This window comes from Phalacrocorax carbo, chromosome 3 (assembly GCF_963921805.1).
Source record: "Phalacrocorax carbo chromosome 3, bPhaCar2.1, whole genome shotgun sequence".
Lineage (NCBI taxonomy): Eukaryota > Metazoa > Chordata > Aves > Suliformes > Phalacrocoracidae > Phalacrocorax > Phalacrocorax carbo.
This window is the reverse complement of record NC_087515.1, coordinates 69,694,764-69,718,651: the sequence shown is the minus strand read 5'-3', so window position 1 is coordinate 69,718,651 and position 23,888 is coordinate 69,694,764. Positions and strand designations below refer to the sequence as shown.

At 41.7% G+C, this 23,888-nt stretch overlaps 1 protein-coding gene across 1 annotated transcript in view; it reads right to left on the bottom strand.

Moving 5' to 3' along the window:
* THEMIS (thymocyte selection associated) overlaps positions 1-23,107 on the bottom strand; it is a 75,042-nt gene extending 51,935 nt beyond the window's left edge. Inside the window, exons 1-2 of the mRNA XM_064448624.1 lie at positions 23,017-23,107; positions 7,898-8,056 (exon numbers count right to left, since the gene is read on the bottom strand). Of these exons, the coding sequence (XP_064304694.1) occupies positions 7,898-8,056; positions 23,017-23,107 (250 nt within the window). The remainder of the gene's footprint in view (positions 1-7,897; positions 8,057-23,016) is intronic.
* Positions 23,108-23,888: the final 781 nt, after the last annotated feature.

The window sequence follows — 23,888 nt, the reverse complement described above, 5'->3', positions numbered from 1 at the left end:
AGACATGCCAAATTTTAGACTGTGCATGCAATAAAAATGGGGAGCAAAGCACATCAAACCACTCATAGCTGATAGTTTGGTTGCTAGAAATATGGCTTTATAACGATAATGTCAACTACATGATACAAATAATAGGTGGCTGGAATTAACCCTTTCTACTCTGCAGGTAAATTCTGACATCCACCATTTTTACATCCATGGTAAAAAGAGAAAAAAGTTATTTTCTTTGCCATAGAAAAAAGAAAAATTATCTTAAATTCCTATCTGTCGTCTCATGAAACTAATCTTTAAGAAAAAAGTGCAGACATGGTTTGAAGAAGAGCAACACTAAGGTGATCAGTGAAATTCAGGATAAAGTTTCTGGCTAGACATTGTGCTATGTGTTCTTCCACACACAGACTGGGGATTCCTAGACCAAGTATGTTGAAAGACGAATCACAAATGAAAAAGTGCCTACGGATAGGAATGAGCAATGGAAATCGATTCTGGCATATCTGATAGCCCAGACCACCATATGGAGTAATTCAAAGTTTGGCTGTTGTAGCACTGTGGCCATCACAAGGCAATCAAAATGCTGAAGTACTGCAAGGCAGAGTCTGCATCTGAGCTTCCCTATCCCCATGGGACATTATTATTTCATGTTAATCATGCCCCTTGGAGATGTCTCATTAAGAGTCAACTTTGCAAGAAAAATATGTACATTTGTATATTTGTGTGAGTGTTTTTATAGAGGAAGATGAAGGCGATGGTTGAGAGGACTGAACTGTAGGGTTTAGCTGAACTGTGTGATTCAGCTGTCTTCTTCCCCAGGCTCAGCAGTGTGAATGCTGCCTCGTGGAATTACATTGCAGCTTCCTGGGACAGGCATTGACTATCTTCCAAGTGAATATAACTGAACACAGAGGTTATTCCTAGGCCAAGTCTGCAAGCCAGGGGACTCACACAAATTAACTGGTAGCTACAGCTACAGTGACAAAGCAGCCAAGCTTCCTGAGAGATGCGGTGCCTTTTCTCTTTCCTTCCTCCAAAGCCAGATATCAGAAACCCTATGGCCCCCACTGTTCCACACTTTTGCCACTTCTGGACCGCACTTTGTGGTAAAGGAATACTCCCACCTTGATGGTTATGGAGCATGGGGTGGAAACCCAAGGGTTGCTGCTTGGCACTACTAGACACTCTTTCATGCAGCTCCACATCTTATGAGTGGTTTCTGCCATGTCTACAAAGGTTCAAATGTCCCATCCAGCTGCCCCCATTTGTCTAGAGTGGGAAGTGGGTCCACACTGGCTATGGCTCCCTTCTCATGGGAGCCAGAGTGTGAGAAAAGGGCAGGATGCTCCAGAAAATACCTAGGTCTCAGCAAGGTGGAATGTTGCCAGAACACAGTTCTGCTGGAAGTTGGGAAGACACTCACCCCCTTCCCTAGACCTCCTCTGACAGTGGGATTGTTTAACAAATTAGACTGGGGGGTTGTTTCAGTTAAAAATAACCTCCAAATTGGGTATTTTCTCCCACACTTTTTCCCTTACCAAGTTTCACACGCTGACCCACAATCAACACAACTGAGGGCCCTGCATGGAAGCAGGGGCTTGTTAAGATTGTGTTCTTTAAAAAGGATATATAAAACCATTCCCTCCACCTCAATAGCCTTCCCCCCCCACACACATATAATTGCTGTGATTCTTGTTTCACTATAACAAAATATGCTACTTTCACTTCATAGCTTTAGTACCCTTCTTGTTAAAGGAAATGTTATTAAGCTTCTGTATGTTGAGTAGCTTTTAACTGAATTTATCACCAGATAAATGTTTGGACATGTTTGGTTCTAGGTATCCCATGAAACCACCAGGATCTGTAGTGACTAACAGTTCTAAGGGCTTGTCAACAGCCTAAACGGTAATAGCCTATTTGATCTACTACAGAGATAGTCACTGGTTGTTCCTATGTAACTGCTTTCTGCAATTCTGTGCCTTCAGAGTTGTCTGCATGACAGTTAGTTTTTCCTGTGTGAAATTAGCACCCTTGTACAGATACATCCTCTACATATATGTCTCATTGCAGCACTATGGAAAATCCTTCAGGCATTTTTCCAGGCTGCAAGGGTGCCACATCCATGAAAGTAGCTGCACAAGTACAAAGTACAACTTCAATACAATTTTCTTTCACGCTAGTATTTTTAATGTTTCTCACAGCCAATTTTAACACAATTATTAACAAGCAAATTAGCTACCCAGCCCTGATCACTACGGGAGCTGTTAGTGCAGATCAAGACAAACTCATCAGCATTTAGAAAATATCGCAGTGACAAGGCACCAATGATAAACTGAAATTGTGGAAAAGACAGCATCCTCCAGTGTTCCAGTGTTGTGCTTTGCAAACACAAGATGGGCATCATCTCCTGGCAGTGCTGGGAGAAAGCAAATAGGAATACTCTTTCATTAAAAACTGTATTCAAAGTACATGTGATATATCCCAAAGGCAATAACTATGTTTACCCATCTGTGATACAAGAGCATGCGCATTGCCCCTAGAAAACCTCCAGATTTGCATTAAGAAGCCTCCATAAACTATGTTAAAAAAACATTCCCAGTTGAAAATATTTGGCAATGTACAGGTGTGAGAAACATTCTTCTTCTCTATGAGTTTGACAGCAGACTCCGGCTCTACTAATTTTGCTGGGACTACAGAGCTATTTGGAAGCCAGCTATTTCAGCAACAAACTGACGAGCATCCTGGGCTGGAAAGCAGGTTTCATATGGAAGCATAATTACCAGATCTCATACAAAACTAGACAACTGATTATCCCCTCGGGCCCAGGCAGACTGACTTTGTCAGAGTTGGAAGCAGAAAAATCTTCACCTTCCGTTCTGCTGGTTTTCTTAATTTTGGTAATGGAATGCTTGCATAGGCAACTAAAGAGCCATGTGGCCTTGCATACTTAGCTGCTGTATTGATGAGACCCATGACGTAGAGGCACCTAATAGCCACCTGTTTATGCTTATGAGTATGTAAAGTTCCATATGTTTCTCTCTCTAGAGAAAAGAGGTGAATACATAAAAAGTTATTTTGGTATGATGGGTGAAAACCACTGTGGTTCCTATCTAACTGCTATAATCTGCCATGGTATCATTTAGTAAATGTTCTCCTTGCTACAATATATATATTTAAAAAAAAACCAAACCAAAAAAACAACCAAACCCAAAGAACATTATCTGGAACCATTCAGAACCTTATTAAAATAATTATGAATCCAAATGTTTTCCATACCTAATATAGCAAGGGAATCTCCAGAGTAGGAGACATACGGTAAGTCTGAGATGCTAAAGTTTGGACATTTTGAGGTCAAACATAAATATTTGTACTTTTTCATAAATGATAAAATGACTGAATCAAATTCACTTCAACTTTCCTAAGAGAGCTTGGTGGAATATTAGGGAGAAAGACAGATGGAAATAGCAAACCTGGAAAAAAAGTCCAGCTGGTTTATCCAGGGCTGGTGTTATTGCTCCTACAGATCTACTTTCTAAATGCAATCTGGTCTACAAGCAAAGTGCACTGATTCCCAATAGTTCTGGGGAAATTACAGATAGAGGCAAGAACAACTGCATATACACAATAACTACAGGAATGTATAACCATTGTCACACTCCATGAGTTCTCTGCACCTAGTAGCATTCTGCTAGGTGAGGTGCCTGCCTAGCCATGATATGATCATTAATAAGTCCCAAATCTAATCAGCCCATCATTTTCAAGAAAAGTTTTAGGCATTGAGGTGCAATTGGTAGAGAAAGAGGGTTTGGTAATGTGAAAAAATTATTTTAACTGGAATGGGATAGAAAATATAATGCAGGGATCGCCCACGTAGTCCCATGGGAAAGCATGTTTTGACCGAGGATGCTTTTACCACCTTTTTATATGCAACATTCTTTTACTGGTCAGAGGGTAATAAGGTGTACCTCCCTGTAGCTTTATAGACTTCCCATTTTTGGACTTAATTAGAGTCCTGAAGGAAAGGAATATCCTTTTTATTCTCTCTTTTTCCTCACAGAAAACTGAGAAAACCAGTAGTTAGGCTCACCTATTAGAGCAGAAAGTAGCCTTCAAGGAAAATAATATCAGAAAGACTTTCTGTCCCAGACTAGCAGTTTCTGTTCCCAGAGGTAATGCAGAAGACTGGGAAGAGCTCAGCTCCCAGCTTCTCCGGAGCTGACTCGATGGTTATTCCTTTTTTCCCTCACCTCCACCACCTACTCTGCTACTTCCTCTGCACCCTCTGCTCCAGCGTCCTCCTCTCCCCAACCTGCCCCAAAGGCCATCTCTCCTACCTCTCCACCATCTCCTATGGAGATGAGCCTTCTAGTGCCTAACCCCTGTTCTTCCGTGCATGTGCTGTGTGGCCACAGACAAGTCTGTCTTGTGTCTCACAGAGGCTGAGAGCTCAAAGAGACAGTCGTGCTCGGCTATTTGTCTGTAAGACCACGTAGGAATGAGCAGCAGCAGCTGTCAGGGACATCCTGAGAACAGGGACAGCCCAGCAATATTTTTGCAGAAGAAGGAATATAACAGAACAAAATGACATTGTTTGTGCTGGCATACAGTTCAGGTGTTGTGCAAATTACCCGTCTCTGCTAATTTGTTAGTAGTGAAACCTGTAGTTCAAAACGCTGTTAGATGTATCCATTGAAGTGTCTGGAGTAACAGCAGACTTATTTTTTTACCCAGTGTATGAGCATAGAAAGAATAGCCTGGCCCTCTGAGGCATGACAAAGAACAAATTAGAATGAGGATAAAATGAAATAGCACAGATAGTGAACTTGTGGTTGCAGCGTTTTCTCTAATGCAAAGGGCAGATTAGGCCTTTATCAAGGACCTGATTTGCCAGAGCAGAAAAAAGGAATTCTGTAGACTGCAAATAAGTTCAGAAAGACAAAGAGTAAGGCTCGTTTAAAGCCAATGATGAGCCCAATTCTTCACTCACAGAGATGCTATCCCCAGAGTAACATAAATAGAAATGTTGCTTATTTATGCCAGCATGCACATGGTGAAAGGATACATGAGCCCTTCGCATGCAAATAACTCACAACAGAGGATGTGAAAATAACATCAAAGCAAAAGACTTCTTTGCATCAGGACTGGCAAAAGAGCACTGTAGGTACAATGTAAATACAGTGCCAGGCTCCTAGAGACCTGCGGATATTTTTACCAAAGGAAGTCAATGGCAGCGTGAAAAAGATCATCTGCAATTCGGTTTTATGCTTTGTTCTGGAAACAGGGGCAAGCCAGCAGTGCTTTAATATGATGTTTCATCTGGAGCGTAGCAAGTGTATGTAATAAAGTGAAAAGAAAAAAGGTCAAGAAAAAAATCAGAGACTGAGACATCTTGACTTTGTAAAGATGAATCATTCTTCAGCTAACAACTAAATTAGACAAATGACAAATTTACATCTTACTAAAAGTTCATGAAAGTATAAGGGTACATATACACAGAGAAACAAGAGAGCAATGCTCCCTGTTGGGTTAATGAGAGTGTCATTATGCCCCTCTTCAGTGCTGCTGTTCAGTAATACCTGCCATGTGGAGGATAATAATGACAAATTTAAGAAAAATGAACTCTGAGTTTATTTTTCTAGTGAAATAATCCAGTTTTCTAGAACACTGGTTGGAAGAGTTCATAAGAATGCATGCAAATTGTAGTGATTAGACCAAATTTGAAAATGGCCTCAATAGGGCAATAACATCCAAATGCCAAGTTGTAAAATTGGTCACCTGAATGCAAACAAATCCAGATTTGCCAGGTTCAAGCATTTGAAATCACAAGTCATTCTGTTCTAAAAATCAGGAGATTCAATATTAATAAATGTAGGATTACATTTATCACTCAGTTGTGTTGGATATTTTAGGATTCAAATGTTCAAACCCATCTGCCAATCAAGATTTAGAATATGACTTCCTGTATGTATATATATTTTAGAGATAGAATAAACTTTAATAATAGCAAAGAAGCTTGGAGTTCAAGAAAAATACCAAGTATCTTGAGAGTTCGCAGTACAGCAGCATTTCAATATCTCTAGATAGGCACAGATAATTAGAATGTCTTTAATCACAACATTTGGGCCCTACCAGTGCTTGAAAATGACATTCCAAAAAAGTCTTTTAATAAGTGGTCATACCAATGGTTCTGATTCACTGAGTAAGAAAAGCATGAAAGTAAATTGATGTTCTATTGGGGAAAATAAAACGATATATAGGACTATTTCAGAGAGAACTCTGTAGTTTGGAGATGGAAAATGAAGGCATGGCAGAAGATATTCTCCTGTGGAATTCAGATGAAACACTTTATTCCCATGTGATCTTATATTTTACTTGCTTCAAAAAGTGTGTCTTGTCTCCCTCTGCAGAAAAGCACATACCAGTTTGGGCACTGGCATAACCTAAACAATATATATGGACAACATATGGACACATTCTCACATGCTCAGCAATACATTAGAAGAACATCAATAAGATTACTAAATCAAGCACTCAAACACTAGAAAACACCCATAATATGTTTCCCCATGCAGCATCAATTTACCTTGCCATGTGCTTGCAGTCCAGTACAGTGTTAAATGCTTGCACTTTTTTTTCTTCTTACAAAACTGTAGTCTCATTCAGTGCATTAACTAGACTGCTGGCCAAAGTAAATCCTGGATGTGATCTCAGGCTTTCAAGGGCTGCTGTGTCCTTGTGTGTGCTCTGTCCCAGTGTTTCCTTCCTGCAGGTGTCCTGTAGCTTCTCACCCAGACCTACACAGGCTCCCTCCCACATTCCACTGGCCTCCTCATGCTGTTTTCCAGTCTGCTCATCTCCTCTCCCCAAGGGGCTCCCATTACCTCTACTGCCTGCAAGACTCCCAGTGGAGGAAATGCTCTATATATGTATTTCTGTGTGGGTGCAGTCCTCCGCTGGTGCTGGTAATCACCTCCACTGCTGTCTCCAGTCCCCTGACCTTTGCATATCAAGTCTTCCTCCTTCTGCCTTGCTCCGAGGTCCAGTCTTTTTCTGTCGGTTTCCTAACCTAGTTTGCCTCCTCCACTTCCCACACATGGATACTCACAGTCCAGCACCTCTCTCTCTGCACTCCATATCACTTCCCTATTTAACACAGTAGAGGAACTGAGATGAGAGCAGAATTGAAAAATGAATAAATATGACATGTGATGAACCAGGTACCTTGAGTGCAGTACTTGGCCAGCTCCCCCTAACAAGGCCACATGAACAGAGGAAGATATGTTTCAAATAAAAAGTCAGTACCACATGCCAAATTTCAAGTCCATCCTTCAAAATATGGATATTTTGGGACTTCTCTATAGAACAGTTGAAGGGTTCTTAAGCAGAAAAACACATCAATTTTTCTCTAATCCTATTTCCAGGCATGGAGCAGCCACTTTGGCCATTGGGATTAAAATAAATCATTAAAATAAAACAAAAAACATAACAAAGTATTCAAAATAGTTTACATCCAAAATAATAAAATAAAAATATAGTAATTGTAAATAAATTATCGTCTGCACGCACAGCAAGGAAGATTTCAGCTTAGACAAAGTTTGGCAAAGCCATAAGTAACTAAAAAGAAGATTTTTGTAATAATTCTTACCCTGAGTGACCTCAAGTATAGAAAACATTACTACCAAGCATTATAACATTAACAATTTCTATATAAGCTTGAAAAAGAATTGTGAGTTGAAATTTAAAAATTACTTGATAGTGTCTTGTGCCATCTGACAAAACTGTAGTCTTGACAGTTGAGTTGTAAACTCAAACAAATATCAATTGCAACAGCAAATCAATAAAATGAACAAAGGTGACTATTCAGGGTTATAATTCCTCAAAAACATGTATTCATGAAATACCATACCAGGAAAGTTTAGTGGTAATTCCACTTTGGCTGAAAACCGGCTGACTTCATTATTCTCACAGATACTTGCTATGAGCTTATTAATTTTGAATCCAATGATTTTAATGACTTCTCCTGTTGACAGGCAGCATTCATTTCCAAACATTTCATAGATGGAGCCTGAAAAGAAATACAAAAGGAAAGAAAAGCATTATTCAGCATTTTCCTCACTTTGTCAAGTGTCTTTACCTCTTTGAATGAAAGAAAAAACACTTATAGTTACATGAAATAATACTGATCCTGCAATAACTAACCTAATTTTAATTTTCTTCCCTAGTGCCACAAGAAAATCCATCTTGTGACTTCAGTGATCTCTAGATCGGCTTTATATGTACACTGGTCTTAGATGCATGTAAGGAGAACAAGGTCCAAAGAACCTGTATGTAAAAGTTATCAGACCAAAATGGAACAAGGCAGAGTGTAGGATCACCTGGGTCATCAGGAGCTGCCTCCCGAAACCAGCAGGCAGTGGAGCTCAGGCAGGAAAGGTGCCTCTGCACAGCACAGGGCACAGCATACCCCATAGGAAACAGCAGACTACAGCAGAAGGCAAAAAACCATAGACCCTAGAAGATGCCCAGGGAGAGGCCAGGAGACATCAAAGTGCAGCCAGCATTTGAGGTTTCTGTAGTAACAGAAAACCTGAAGAATGTACAGGGAATTGGAAAACTGGCAAATTAACAGTGGTAATCCCTGCCCCATGCTGAAACGAGCCTACTGATTCTGACCTGGCAGGAAAACATTCCTTTTTTGTCTGTGATGTTCAGAAGTTTGAGTGTAGGAACAAGGCAATCCAACCAAGCATTTCAGAGCTTCCTCAGAAAAACCTGGAACTGCAGCTTGCCCTGCCAAAAACATCCTCCCTCCTCCATTCTTGCTGTGGTTAATCTCGGCTGTTTCAGAAGTAGGGGCAGTGGGGAAGAATAAAGCAAAGTCAAAACAGAAGCCAAGTTATGCAGAAGAAGGAAAATTCTTCCTGGTCGCCTAAGGAGATTAGAAGCAGATTTGAGGTGTGGGATTAATTAACTATATATAAAGGCAATGCAGCAAAAACATGCTGATTTAACTCTCAGTTCCATTTGTAGACAGAATTACATTGAGAACAGAACATCATAAATGTTGACTTTAGTGCTAGCTTCCATTCTTCCGACGCTGTGCAGTTCCTTCCAAGGACTTACCAAGCTCTGTTGTGATGTGGAAGTACCCTTCCTGGAATCCCATCTCAGTATTTCACTTCCCTTGTAGTGAAAAAACTTATTCTCATTTCCACTCCCAATGCATTGGTGAGGGTATTCATTTGCTCTGCTACTAACATTGCTCTACTATTTAAAATACTTTGTTTCTCATTTCCATTTTTTCCTTCCCAAAGGGTTTACAATTAATCTTGCCCTTCTACGGTCACATTTTTGACAAAAATCTAGAAGAAACAAATTCTCTTTATCTCCTCTGAGAAGACAGATTTTACTTCCCCCAATCCCTCTATTAGCCCTTTCTTACATTTTTTTCAGTTTAAAGTATTTTTTTTTTCCTTTTAACCCAGGTAACCAGAATGGTCTCAGGCAATAAGAGATATTAAAAACCCAACCTCTGGCTATATAGTAGCATTCAATAATTGAGATGGCCCGTACTGAAATATCACCATTGCCTGCAGAACTCACTTGCCACAGAAAGTAACATTCTTTTTACCCCACATCTGTCCTTGTAGTTGGTGGGGAGAAAACAAGAAGTTGGATTTTTTTTTTTTTTTGGCCAGGTGTCATATCAGACATGCCATGTGATTTTCCTAATGCTCACTCAAGATCAATTCCAGCCACGATCTGGGCTAATAAACATCTCTTACTGAGTCTGGGATATATTTATCTACTCTGCTGCAGCACTTTCAGGTGACAAGCACTGGCTTACCACCTTGGTCTCACTGAAGGTCACTGGGAGACCAACCTAAGCAAAAGTGTTTCTGGTTTTAGCCTAAACCCAAAGCCTCAGCAGAGTGCCACAGAACAGCTGGTTTGTGTCAGGACAGGAGGATGAATGAGAGTTACACTGAGCAACTGGTTCGGTTTACCCTGTCGTGAAGGTATGTCTCTCACAATTGAGATGGACACCAGGAAATCCCCAGCTGCTCCCCTGATGAAGACAGGTACTGATGTACATTTTTAACCCTATGTAGAAGAATCTAGGTTAAAAAAAAAATCCCCAAACAAAAAAAAAAAAAACAGCCAACAATAAAAAAAACATGTGGCAGATGCTTTTGGCAGGCTGGATGTGACAGCATCGCCTGGTGGCTGAGAATCCTACATAGGATCAGTGGGACTATTGTGCTTAGGCTCTAAACTCCCTCAGCAGGCTACTGCCTTTCTGTTACACACCAGGATGATCATTAGCACAGAGATATTCTGGATTACAGTGCCACAAAAACATCAACCACAGACAGGTGAAAGAACATGCTGTTTATGCATCCTTTCAACTAATCTGGTACTAAGTGGAAGACCAAGAGAGCTGCTGCCCTTTAACTAAAAAAGAACAATCTAGTTTTCTTATTGTAAAGATAGTGCTTCATTGTTTCCTCTCCCTCTAGTGCCTGAGCAATTCAACATTGACTAACTCAGATGTCTCCACTGGATATTGCTGGAGCTCCCATCAGTAGGCTGGCTGCTGCTCTAATAAACACATGAGGAATTATCATAGCTCTCATTGCTTTAGCTGAGCTCCATAGGATATTTTATGACAGTCAGAAAAGTGTATGTGCAATACCTATTTCATATTAGAGGGAGAGGGAGAGAAAGATTGAGCAGCTGTGAAGAGGTAATATTCCTTTTGTGCTGAACAACCTCACTCCTCCTATGAGACACTGTAGAGATCACAAGCAACCATGATATTATTAGAAACAGGGAATCCCAGAGGACCCAGTGTGATGAGCTTTGCAGTATAGAAACATGGAAAGATGAACAAAGAATTCCAATATTCTCACTCACAAACAAATATTTGTGAAAACCTACCCAAAAGGGGAGCTCATGGCTTCTAGAGGCTTTTTTCTTCAGTGCAGATTTAGATGCAGCTTCTCCAGATTACCTCACTTGAAAATAGACCCCTAGAAATCATTTAACATATGAGAGTAACTACACCAACTAATTATGATCTTGGGGCGTATGCCATGCCGGTTCAGTGGCCTTACTGGCTGTGACTGATTTCCAAATAACATGGTAGCTGGACTAGAGCGAACCAAGCAACAGCCCCAAGGGGAAGGATGGAGCAGTTAAGAGGCTGAACCTCTCAAAAAAATGGTGTGACTGAAGAAGATTTAACCACTACTTCAGTCTATATCCACAGCAGAGTGGTGCCATCAAGAAATATAGAGGGGAGTCAGAGGGGAGCCCTCTTTCTGATCATGGCTCGTTCTGAAGGACTTACTACTTTTATCAGGTTTGCTTATCCTCAGGCACCATAGCTTAACTTCAGATTGTACAGCAGAGAGTTTCAGAAGTCCTTCCCTCCATCACAAAATAAAAAGTATAAACGGAACTTGCAAAAAAGTGAAAACACTGATTGGTTGGTGTCAGGTCTAAGGCTGAAGAGCCAATATCCATGAGAAGAAACTAGCTCCACCAAACACTGAAAAAGAGATGATTGGATGACACAAAAATTAGCCTTTGATGAAGCAATCAAAATTTGCAAAACATGAGAAATGCAGATAACAACCTACACAGGGTAAAGAGTGTCCTGGCACTGTAGAGACGGCAGACAATCCAAAACACTACAAGAAAAGAGTAAAATACACAAGAAAAGAAAATCCATGCTCATAAAAGAGGGAAAGCACCTGAGTTCAACCTGGAGTCTACAAAAAACATTACATGGAACTGCAGGCTCTGTTTGAAATATCAAGGGCCAAGATAATGCATTCAGAAAAGATGGATTATTGATGCCAGGCTGCAAGCCACGAAAGAGTATACACAGAATAGACACACAGGGCTGCCACAACACCTTAACTCTCAGGGTCTTTCATCAGAACAAAACATAACATTGTTGTGGAAAACAAATGGATCATTCATCTAAAAGCATCAGTTCTAGGAAAAAGTGAGATGAAAATTAAAACTTGAAAAAAAAAAAAAAGTAGTGGTTTTAATTAAAATTTAGAAAAAGAAAATCAGGGGAGCTCGTTGTCCTACCATCAGTGAAACAAACTATTACATGGGTACCTAATCCTCTGGCGAAGATGATGCTTTGTAATAATACCAAGGAAAGTGAACTACTTCTTGATTTAAAAAAAGAGGAAGAAAGTAAAGATGTAAGTTTTTACATTGTCAAGAAGGGAAAGGGTGTTAAGCAGCTAGGAAGGATTCTTTAAGTCTTCTAGAAGAGAGAAAAGCTCTTAGCAGCGTAGAAGTGGAGAGTGCCTAAGTATCCCAGGACCCATGGCCATAGGATGGTACCTTTCATCCTGGAAGAGAAGTTAGATAAATTGCTCGTATAACCACTGAGTAACTGAGGTATGCCGCCACATTTTTTTATCCAACTAAGGAAGTCAGAGCTCAACCTTATGAGTAGTAAAACGTACATATATAAGCGGATAGACAGATAGGTAGGTAGATGTATATATATGTATGCATATTGATACCTACCTAAATTGCCATTTTCATGAACAACTTGCAGGTCTTTAATGACCTTCTCCTTTATCAGATTCATTTGAAAGAGACCAAGAGGTTGAAAGATGATGAGGGTGAGAGGCTGGGAGGAGGATGGCTAACAGACTGAGACTGTGATTGCAGAAGTCTCATTTTTAACCATACCAGGATAAAAAAATCATTAAAAAATGAAACTCTGCCAGCCATACAAGAACAGATTCATTTTTGGGGGTGCAATTGCACATACAGTATTGATTGTAATTACATATTTGTCTGCAACTAGATTGCTTTAGCCCTGATTTTAGCCCTTGCTTGGCGGTTTGCCTGGAATAGTACAATGAAGATTACATTCAGACAAGAAAAATGTTACCTGTGTGATTTGTCATCTAGGCATTTGCAGCAAATATTTGCGCTAGTAAAAAGGAGGGAGGGAAACTGCATGGGTTTCAAAAAGGACAATAAAAATTCTTTTTCCTTTAAAAGCTACGATAATTAGTCTTAAAACATTGTGGTAATACCCACTGTGTGATAATGTGACCCTGAAAGATTTTACTTCAGTGTGTGATGTGGACCCCCCCCCAAAATATATTGAAAAATAAAATTAAAATTAAAACAGACCTTTTAGTACATTTATTTGTCATTGCACAACAGTAACTGCTTTTCCCACTCAAGCCACAAAGAAAGCGTAAGACATTGAAAATGTAAATCAAGTAACCTTAAGCACTGAATCTTTTTTATTTGAGAAAGATGTATGCAATATAATGCAAAAAACATTTTAACAGAACCCAGAATAAAGCAGCTTATTTACAGGGATCAAACAATGCCCCTGAAGGCTGCAATTAAAGAGCTTGTTGCCTTTGAATCTACCTTTTCTGGATTGTTACTTTGTTCAATAAAAAACACATTTATATCTTTTCATAAGCTCATCTCTAGGTTGACAATCCATATTAGCAACTGCTGTGATCACATCAAAGCAACCATAACAATTTCTTCAGTATCGTTTTCTTCCATCTTTCCTAACATGCTAAGCAGCTACACCACCATCCTCCCTAACATGAGCCCTTTATTTGATTTGTTTCTCATTATAGGTACAAGAAGAGTCTTTTTGTATTAAAAACCACAATATAAAATGTAATATAGTGAATGTCTGCGATGAAGAATGTCATTCTTCATGTCAGGCCATATGACAGCACCACTGAGAGAAATGCTTTATAATACAAGGTAGAACAGCAAATATCTCAGTAATATTGCCTTTTTCTTCCCAGCAGCTTAGAGCCCCATTCAGTGACTGCTCTTGCAGTGAACGCTTCACTGATGCTGATAGGAAGTACGTCTCAAAATCAGGTTCACGACTGAACAGCAATAACACATCACTCCTATGGAACTCTCTTTTGTCGCACTCCCCCAGGCAGTTTAGCAAGGAGGGCTAGGGAGAGCAATGCAAACAAGACAAAAGGCTTGACTTAGATGGCACAGAGGACCATTCAGCAGGGCTGGAACTCAAGCCCAGGCTGGCTGACTCCCAGTCTAACCGTCTGTCTGCTACAGGGCGCTGCTAAGCACTTCCAAATAACCCCCATTCTTTTCCTTTTTTTTTTTTTTTTTTAACAAAGACCAAGCTTTTCTCCTAACAAAAACAAATGACTTTGCAGGCCAAACACTAGGCATTGACTCCCCAGCCCCATGAGTTTGAATCCTTGAAGGAAAAAAATTCTCCCTTTCATCTCTCAGTAGCACCCACTGAATTCATTGCAGCTGGCAGGCTGAGCGGTCTTTGAAAGAAGATCCGAAGAACCGGGAACCTGGCTGCTTTGCAGGGAGATGAAAGATCTCCCGACATGTCCTGAAAGTAGAACTTTGCCCCAGCGTCCTTTTCCCAGTGCTCCTTTCTCCACTATCGTGTTGTCATCGGTTGCCCATAAGGGTGCTGTCTTCCCACATCAGAAGTGACTCTGTTTCAGGGGCGGGTGAAATGATTCTACTTTCACATAAAGGCATGACCCCCTGGTGCAGCCATTCAGCCAGAATTACAATAGCCTGCTTTCCCCTACAACATAGCTCAGCTGAAATCACAGGTTCATTAAGGCTGCGGCAGGCTCACGAAGTAATATGAAGGGCATAATGTATCTATAATTAGTGTCAATAAAAAAGATATCTTTCTTTATGGGCATTATTTGGGGGTTGGCCAATTGTTCAGAGTTTATGCTCTTTGGCAAGAAGAGAGATCTATTTTAAAGTTGCGGGGAGGAGAGTTTTGCTTAATAACTTTAATCATATTATACTCTGATTAAGCAGTAGGGAAAAGGAACCCATTTCTGATGATGAGAAGTTAGGTGTCTTTTTCTTTTTTTCAGTCAAATACCTCCTGAGCACTGAAGATGCTAATCAGCAGGCTGGATTTTTGCCACTAAACTCAAACTAAAATCTTTTGGAGAAGATACAAAGAGGCTAAAAATCATATGCACTACGGCAGGCAAAGAAGGAAGAATGCCACAGCTTCTCTCTCCAACCCCAGGGTGTGAGGGTAGTTGCAGATAGTATAAAGCACCTGTTTGGCTTTTATCCACCCCTTCCTTCCCACTGAGAGCAGGTGAGCCCAGCTCCCTCATGCACACACGGTGCTCCAGAGGCCCAGGGGTAGCAATGGTCATGAAGGCAGCGTGAGTGTGTGTAGAAGATCCGCTATCACATGAAAGAGCAAGTTACTGGGCTTTGTAACAGCTAGTCTCTCTTTAACATGCCCTAAGCAACAAAAATCTTCAGGTTTGGTCAGTCTGGGACACAAAGCCTCCAAGGAGTTCACCTGCTGACTTGCCACGGAGGTAAACTCCCATCAAAAGGCTCTGTGCAAAAAAGAGAATCTTATCTTGACCGTACCTAATTATGCTGCAGAGAGCCTGATTTTTGCCAGCACAAAACTATCAAAAAACACTCTAAGATTTATCTTTTGCCATATAAAGTCAAACTTTAAATGTCAAGTGCTTTAAGCCATTTCAATCATAATGGAATTTTAAAAAAAATTACTTCTGCAGTTTCTGATTTATTTCTTTCCTGATAGGTTTATGGCTTTTTTTTTTAATACTTTCTTCTGATTCTCATCTATCCGGAGGGCTCGCGGTCTGCATGTGGCAGCAGAGTTTTGTGTGTGCAGCACCCACTATAATGGAAAGAGCAAGTGAAACCATAGCTCCAAATGCAACATCTTTAACCTTTTGTTTAGGTTTACCCACATGAGATGAAATTACTGCAGCAATGAAGAGAACACCAAAAGCTGCTTTTGAACAGCATTAGTCACTGTTTTAGCTGTTGTGATTTATTTGGTTTTATTAATTTTCTTTGCAGTGTTAATTACTTTCACTTAAGGTATGTTTATTGAAGTGTATATTTAACAGCAAATCTGTGCTTTGTTGGGCTGGGTTTAAGAAGGCTGCTTAAATTAACTTGCAGGATCAGGCTAGAGTGTTGAGCACTTCACAGGTAAAGCCCAGAACTGGAAGCATGTTTAAACATCTTCTCCTACTGAGATCACAGCAAGCTGCCCCCTGTGCCATTACTCTGTGTCCAGCGAAGCTAACCAGAACCAGTGAACCTGGACCAATGCCATGTTTCCTCATGCTTAGATCACCAGTTTCTGGAAGAAAAAATACTTGACAAAAGCCCTGTAACTCAGCAACAGAGCACAGGCATGGGCTTGTGTATCATGAGAAGTTTATCCCAGGCTCCTTCGTCCCCTCTCATTTGCTATAGTTATCCCCTTATCTCCCTGGAGCCTGAGTTTGTGAAAATTGTCTTGGTATTTTTATAAGATAGGAGGTTCATGTGTAGGGAAACAGGGCTCCTCCTGCTACAGACCTCCTCCTCACATGCCTGAAGGCCCAAATGCAACAACAGCCAGGGAGCCCTTTCAGGAAACCAGCATGCTGAGGGCAGCTTCAGCAAGCCAAGGCAGTGGGTTGACCCCTGCATCAAGACAAGCCAGGCAGTTTGGGTATTCTGCCCACCTCCTATGCCATCCACAGAGAGGCTTGGAGCTGAATGTCACTGAAAGAAAATCCCCACAAGGAGATTCTTGAAACAGCTTCGCCCTCAGCGCCAGCTACCCAGGGTCAGATTTTTCTCACTGTGTTTGGATGAGTCATCCCATTGAGGGCCGCGGCATGAATAAAATGAGCAATATCTGACCCATAAAAGTCAGGTTTTGTTCTCATATTGCATTCACTGAAGGGCACTTTCCTTCTTCTTCAGAATAAAACAGGTTTTTGAAGCAGCCTGAATGAATACAGGAGAGTTTCAGTGGTACATATTAATAGAGAAAGTTTACTAACATGCTCTGATTAATGACAACAAAAGAGAATCCAAACTATCTGTTACCTCTGCTCTACCTAAGGCTCTTAACTGTGCAATCAAAAGGAATGGAAACAGCTGTGTTCAAGGGGAAAAACTTCTGCATTTTACAGACTTTGGCTTCTACGTCTGTAAAAAATAAGACAAGCTAGCAAACGCAAACATTGTACTACAAATTTCACCAATTTCATGTGCAATGCCCCCTTTGGCATGCACTCAAATGAGACTCCAACCAATAAATGCACAAGTCATTTTTATTGATCTTTCATCTCTAAAAAATACAACCCTAATTGTCTTCATCAAAGCTGTTCAAAGCTCTCCATGCTTTAGCCTCTGTTTAAATTGTCATGTTGCTTTTTATAAGAAAAAGTGCCTTTATTAATCCTGAAGAGACAGCTTGCTTGTTTAATTCATACATATTACAGACCACATATCCTAGCTTTCATCAACCCATTGGCTTTTCACACTGATAAGGGAGCAGGATTTGTTCCCTCTTGGTTGGCTTAAACCAGTAAAAAATAATTTCATCCTACATGATCATTTCCCAAAAATTAGTGTTGAGAGCAATATCTTGTCTAAACTAGGACTTGGGGCGTCTGAGACTTGATATACAAGGATTCCTCTTCGACTCAGTCTGCTTAGCTGCAGTTACAGGGTTAACAGGACTTTTTGCAAGCGGTTCCAGTGCTCTGCTGCTGGCCTGCCGAACCCATCGCTCCCCTGAAAGGCTCACAGAAGCTCAGGTTGGAAAGATGCTGTTTCCCAGTAACAGAAGCAGAAAGGGTGAAATTGAAACTGCAGAGACGGCAAGCAGGCACGGCTATGCAGTCAGCAAAGGAGAGCCAAGAGGAACGTGAGCCTAAGCATGTTCATGTTCTTTATGGTTCACCAAAGAGAGCTTTGCAATGGAGCTATTCACATTCACCAAAGAAGGACCAAATCCCAAAGGGCTTTGTTTGCCATCACCCCTCAGGCATCTGTCAGAGAGCACCGAACAGCCACCCAGAGAGTGCATCCCCACCTGGCAATACTAGGTATCTTTAACTCCCTTAAGTCTGGAAGGGCATTAACCAGATTGGTATGTGTGACCCCACTGTTGCCTCTTCCCACCATTTTCTCCTTGCATGGAGAGACCTCGCACTTTCCAGAGCCCCAGGAGAGGGAGCAGAGTGAAGCACTTAGAGTGTGCTGCTTCACTGTACTCCCAACCTGCTGAGGTGGATGCTGCTGCCTTACAGATCCCTTCTCCCCAGAGAAAGAGCGCACAGCATAAACTTTTCTGACGAGTTTCATAGGTCTGTCATAAAGAGGAGATACCCTGGTGCTACGATTCACACAACACACATGCTGCTTTCGCCCAGCTGAACTGCAGAAAGGAGCTACAAACTCTCCCTGTAATCTGGCAAGTCCCAGTCCTTGGGCTCCAAATCCCATCACTGCTGTATGCATTTAGCTTTAGGGGAATTAAAAAAAGGCAACGTGGGACTTCCATTTAGGAGGAGCAAAAACGGGAAGGCTGCAGGTAGGGAACATGGCTAGCGACAGGAAACACCAACAGAATATGTGCCTTGAGATGTTCTATATTTTTTGCAATTAAAGTTTGACACTTTTTACTGTCCTGCCACCAGTTAAATTAAGCCTGCAAAATATTAAATTCAATTACCCATAAAATAATTATATCAGGATTAAAACAGACATAATTTTTGCAACATAAAGATGAAAGCTCGTACTTACATGCTATCTGTAAAAATCAGCAGTCATACAGTACTTAGCTCACTAAGCATCAATATTTACTAAAACGGTCAAAGAAAAGTAATCAATCAAATCCATTTCAATGGAGTTTCAGTAGTTAAATTTTTTAACAACATATTTTAATGAGCCATTAAATTGTCACGTACTTCAGTCTGGACCGTAGTTCCTTTCTGATCAGTCCTGATTACCAAGATATTTGTATCTGGCAAACTTGCTTTCATTTTATAATCAGCCTTCCTATTCCCTTCAGAGATTCAACAGTCCAATTTCTGTAGCAATGCTATTATGGCTGCAGAGTCCAAAACAACTGCCCTATGAGGCACCCCTGGGGTTTGCAGAACCACCCTTTCCTATCACCTGTGTTTCTGTATTCAAACCAGGAATAACAAGAATTTCTCTACTTCTCTATGTTCCTTTGAGTGTGATTAATGAAAAGCACTTTAGAAGAACTCGGGGCTATTGCTAAAACCCCATGTTCCTGACTCTGCGTAGTGTCGGACAGTCACAGACAGTGACTGCAGGTTGGGGCTCTGACTATGCAGCCACACACTGCTGGAGGGGAAGACGACTGGGAACACAAGAGTATGAACAAGCTCTTCAAACCTTGGCTATCCTGCCTGAAGCAAACTGGGTAAGGCTTCAACCAACCCCAAAGTCCAAGCGTAGCATGCAGAACACCGATATCATCCCAGGGAAACCCTTCCCTCTGCTTCAAGCCGGGAACAGAGAGGTGAACAGGAACAAAGCGTCCTCAGAAAGGTGTCTGGCTCATACATAGTATTCACTACCAACAGCAGAAGTTCAAACAGGGCCTATAAAGTCCTGTGCAGTTGCAGTTTGGGGAGATAGATATCTCACAACTCCATTAATAGCAGCAGGAACATAATTTTTTATAGGCCAGTAGAGAGACTAATGGTGGAACGGGTGCGTGCAGCATATGTTTTCAACTTGGTCTCCACCAGGAACTGCAGCAGGCAGGCTTGGGTCTGAAAACAGAGACCTAGATTGCATTTGGTGTTGCCTGGTGATGAAGGCAGAATGGCATCTTTCAGAGCTTTTACCTTGCCCAAGGGCAAGGAAATTCCCACTCTTTGCAGCTTCAAATAAAAATACCTTACCACATGGAAAAAATACATTCATCCTTACAAAGACTTATAGCAACATGCTTTCCTATGCTTTCAGAGGTACTGAAACTCTGTCAAGAGCAGTGAGGTTAATTCGCAAGTCACATATTTACTTGCAAAATCATCTAGACCTGAGTGCAATATATGCAAAATGTTGCTTCCAGGTAGAGTAAATGAAGAGTTTCATCTTGACAGCACACAGTGCACCACAGAAAACCGGTGAATTAATTAAGCTCCATTGTCTCCTTACCACCTAAATAGCTATCGCCTTCATTGGTTGGCTGCTGCAGCTTTGATGTGACGGCTGTAATGGATTCGGTAGCTTGTCATTTACTCCAGTAGCCATTCTATGTACCTGGTTAAGATGACACTAAGAAACCTTGCACTTTTTCTGGAATTGTGGAGAGGGGAATATACATAGAATGTACGTAAGTACAAAATCTTGCTATTTTAAATTCTTACACCAGAAAATGAATCGTCCCTTGTGACTGACCAAACAATTCCATGTAAAGCTTTATAAACAGATCTTCTCCCTCTCTATCTACATATTGTCCTGAGAATGGTTAAAGATTCCTATGGAATCCAACTTCATAAAACTGCTAATCCAAGAAGGACTCAGCTGACCAGGCTGACTTTGTAGCTGGTTGGGGACTACTATATAATCAGTGCATGAATGCTCTGATTTGGTCCCTGCAACCATAGCAATAAACCCATGTTCCCTGTCAATAGACCTGCCATTACCCACAATGTGATTGCTGGTGTACTGCATGGGGTAAGAGAAATCAAAAGGGCTGTTGAGGGGGTGAGGGGATCTCTCTGAGGAAAGACTAGAGAATGGTTGTCCTAATGGAAAGTCAAAGTGCACAAAGTGGTCCACTCTCCTGTTTAGCAATATAACAGGAGTTACTTCAGACTTTCTCTGAAGCACTACTCTCACTTCAGAAAATGCAACATAAATCATAATGCAATCACAGAACAGTGTGTTCGCCCCTGCTGCCAGGTATGGAGGGGAGTAAAATGTTCAGGAGAGATCTGACACAGACAGAGAGCCCAGGGAGGGAGGGAGGGATGGAGAGGAGGGGAGAGTCTGGCCCAAAAAGACCTTTTGTAGCCCTAGATCCTGCAAACCTCTCACGATCAGTGTCTCAAGTGTCTCTACCTTCCTCTGAAGCAAGGAAGAAGACAGAGGAATGAATGCAAGCCTGCTAGTTGACATCAGTGTTTCTAGGTACCTGCAAGTAGTCTGGGGGTGGCACCAGCTGTGAGGAGAAGGAGCCAAGTGGCATGTCTGTATCAGCCTTGCTCATTGTATAAGCAAGCAACACCTGCGTGTATGTTAGTGCTGCATATAGGCTGCTGTTGGAACCACGTATGAGTGCGGCTGAGAGGAAGCTACCGGGAGCAGACGACAGGAAGAGGTGGTGCTGCTGAAGACTGAAGAAGCATCAGAGCAGTACAGGGGCTCTCGCTTTTAGTGCAAACATTCCTGGGTCTCTATAGCACATACCACCCCTCCCAAGGCTGTGCAGGCTCTTTTATTATAGACAGTCGTCAGCTAATAGCTTTTTTCTCTCACATGCGAGGACACTGCTGCTGAATGCTCTGTGGGTTAAGTCACCAATGTTTTTTTTCTCCTCATGTGGAGGGGTTTACACAGTAAATGGAAGCACAAGCTGAAATATCCTGGCTCCAAAGATGTACAAGTATGAGTACATCCACTAGGAGCAGGATGCAGACTGTAGGAACTCAGAAACCTGCTGACAGCTGGGTTATCATAATTTTATCACAGCATTTTGTATACACATATATAACTCATGGTATTTTGTGTACACATATACATACATATGTGTACATGTACCTACATGTAAATATACATACAACTTGTGTTTATATTACCTCTGCTTCCTAGGTGTGTAGAAAGAGGCAAATATGGTGGATACTTCAACTTAAGGAGGTGATCTTCCTGTTTTTAGTTTGAAATCCACTCTTCACTTAGGTAGTAGCCTCCTTAGCAAGAATTCAGTTCAAGCTCTTAGGATATTTTAAAATATAAAACTTGAACAGGCCACTTGTCAAAGGTCAGAAAAAGCATATTTTTTAAAGTTCCTGGTAATTTTGGCCAAGTTTGTTTCCCAGAATGCCTTTTTGTGTATCAGTACTATTCATGTGTCCTGGGCAGTTCCCAGGGCAGCTAGAATGGGCAATAAGGAGAACATGGACAGTACGCCACCGTCACAGCTTAAGTATGCCCTTTTCCATTTTCTTTCCACTCCAAGAGGCTGTTCCTGTGGAGGGAAGAATCGCCCTCTCTGGCCACAGAGCCGAGATCGCAGCTCAGACTTTCCATGGCCACAGCTAACGGCAGCCACCTCCTCTCTCCTCCTACTATGGAACAGCATGGGGAATTTTAGATTATCATAAAGATAGCTGTTGTGAAGCAGGCTTCAGCTCATTTCATAAAGCCCCTTCTGTTTTACCTAGCATGACTTCATTTTCCCTTGCAGTTACAGGGAGGTTACTTTCTTTTCCTAGACTAACACATGGGCCTGACATGGTGTTTTCGCTGTCATTAAAGTCCATGCCTTGACCAAGCGCAGAATTTTTCCCTCAAGTGCAAGTGTTCTGTGCTTTGTGCACAAGCAGAGCCCAGCAATAAAAACACCATAAAAAGGTCTGCTGCAAGAAAACCCAGGAAAATATTGCCCTGTGATGCTCCTGTCTGGCTCATACCCATCCCTTTGCATTGTTACACACCTGAAGCGCCCCCAGATGTAGGGCAGAACTTCAGAAAAACCTTACGGCCCCTCACAGTCACTTTCCAGATGCTCTTGTTCTTTACTTCTGAGACAGAGAGCACCCCTCTGTGCCAACCCCAGAAGAGCAGAGCTAGATTTAATCAATTAACCTCTGTGAGGCGATTTGCAGTTGCTGGATTGATGGCTCTGTGTGAGTGCAAAGCAAATTCATGACTCATTCCAGTACTCTTTCCAGGATACGATGAGGACTACAGGTCCTTCCTCACTGACTGTGAGAAGACCAGATGCACCCCATACCAAAGACATCTCCAAAGCCATTGATCATTACCCTGATTCTTCAAAGGGAAAATTACAGCTGGTGGGAAACTGCTGGGAGACAACTCTGTCAGCATCCTCCCTCTGCCTCCCCGCCACCTCTGACCCAAGGGGGACCCAATGTCAAAGACAGACTTGCAAAGCCCTGCCAAAAAGCACTCAATGCTCACCTTGGAAATAGATGCCTGACTGGATTTGGAGCACCCTGGGAAGGGCTCTGGGATCCAGAGAATGAATGAACTTCTCCAGGGTAGATGCCATGGTCCGCAGCAAGGCAGCATGTGGGTTTGGCACGTAAAGACTAGTGAAAATCTTTCGAGACAGCAACACTTGCAGCCTGGTGCATGCTGTGCCTGGGAGAGCCGTGGGCTCCACAACAGAGGGGAGGAGCGGCACGGGGAGGTACTTCTGCTTCTTCCACTCTGTAGCTGCTTCCTCCCACAGCTGCAGCTGGAGTGGGGTGAGGCAGGGGGATGTTGAGCCAGCAGCTCTGCCACCAGGCTGGACCCATGCCCACCAAGGGAGGGTCTGTACCCAGCTGGGAGAGGTGGAGGGGGTGCTGTGGGTACTGGGCTTTGGAGTGGGCAAGGAGATATGCCACAGAACTCCATCTCATCAGTGATGGTTATTGACCCTGTGAAGAGAAAGTACTGAATATCAGCCCTGCTTAAACTGGGGAAAAAGCATCATGCCTGGGTGGTTTTTGTTTTTGTTTTTTTTCTTGGAGCATGGCAAAATAGTTTGGTGTTTGTTCTCTTGAAAACCACAAACAGCCTTTGAAGAAAAGAAATGAAACCATTTTGTTCTGATGCATTTTGTTGCCTTAACTATTGTATCTGAATTTAAGACATGCAGGTATAATGCAAATTACTTCATCGTGTAAACGGACATTAAAACACAATGTTGTAATGCAAAATGGCCAAGATTTTTTTTAACGTCACCACTGACTTGTGGGACTTTGAATCTGAGATGCTGCAACTGGGAATGAATTTTAAGAGGCTACTGCCCAGTACCGTGAGAAAATTGCATTTAGGGCAAACCT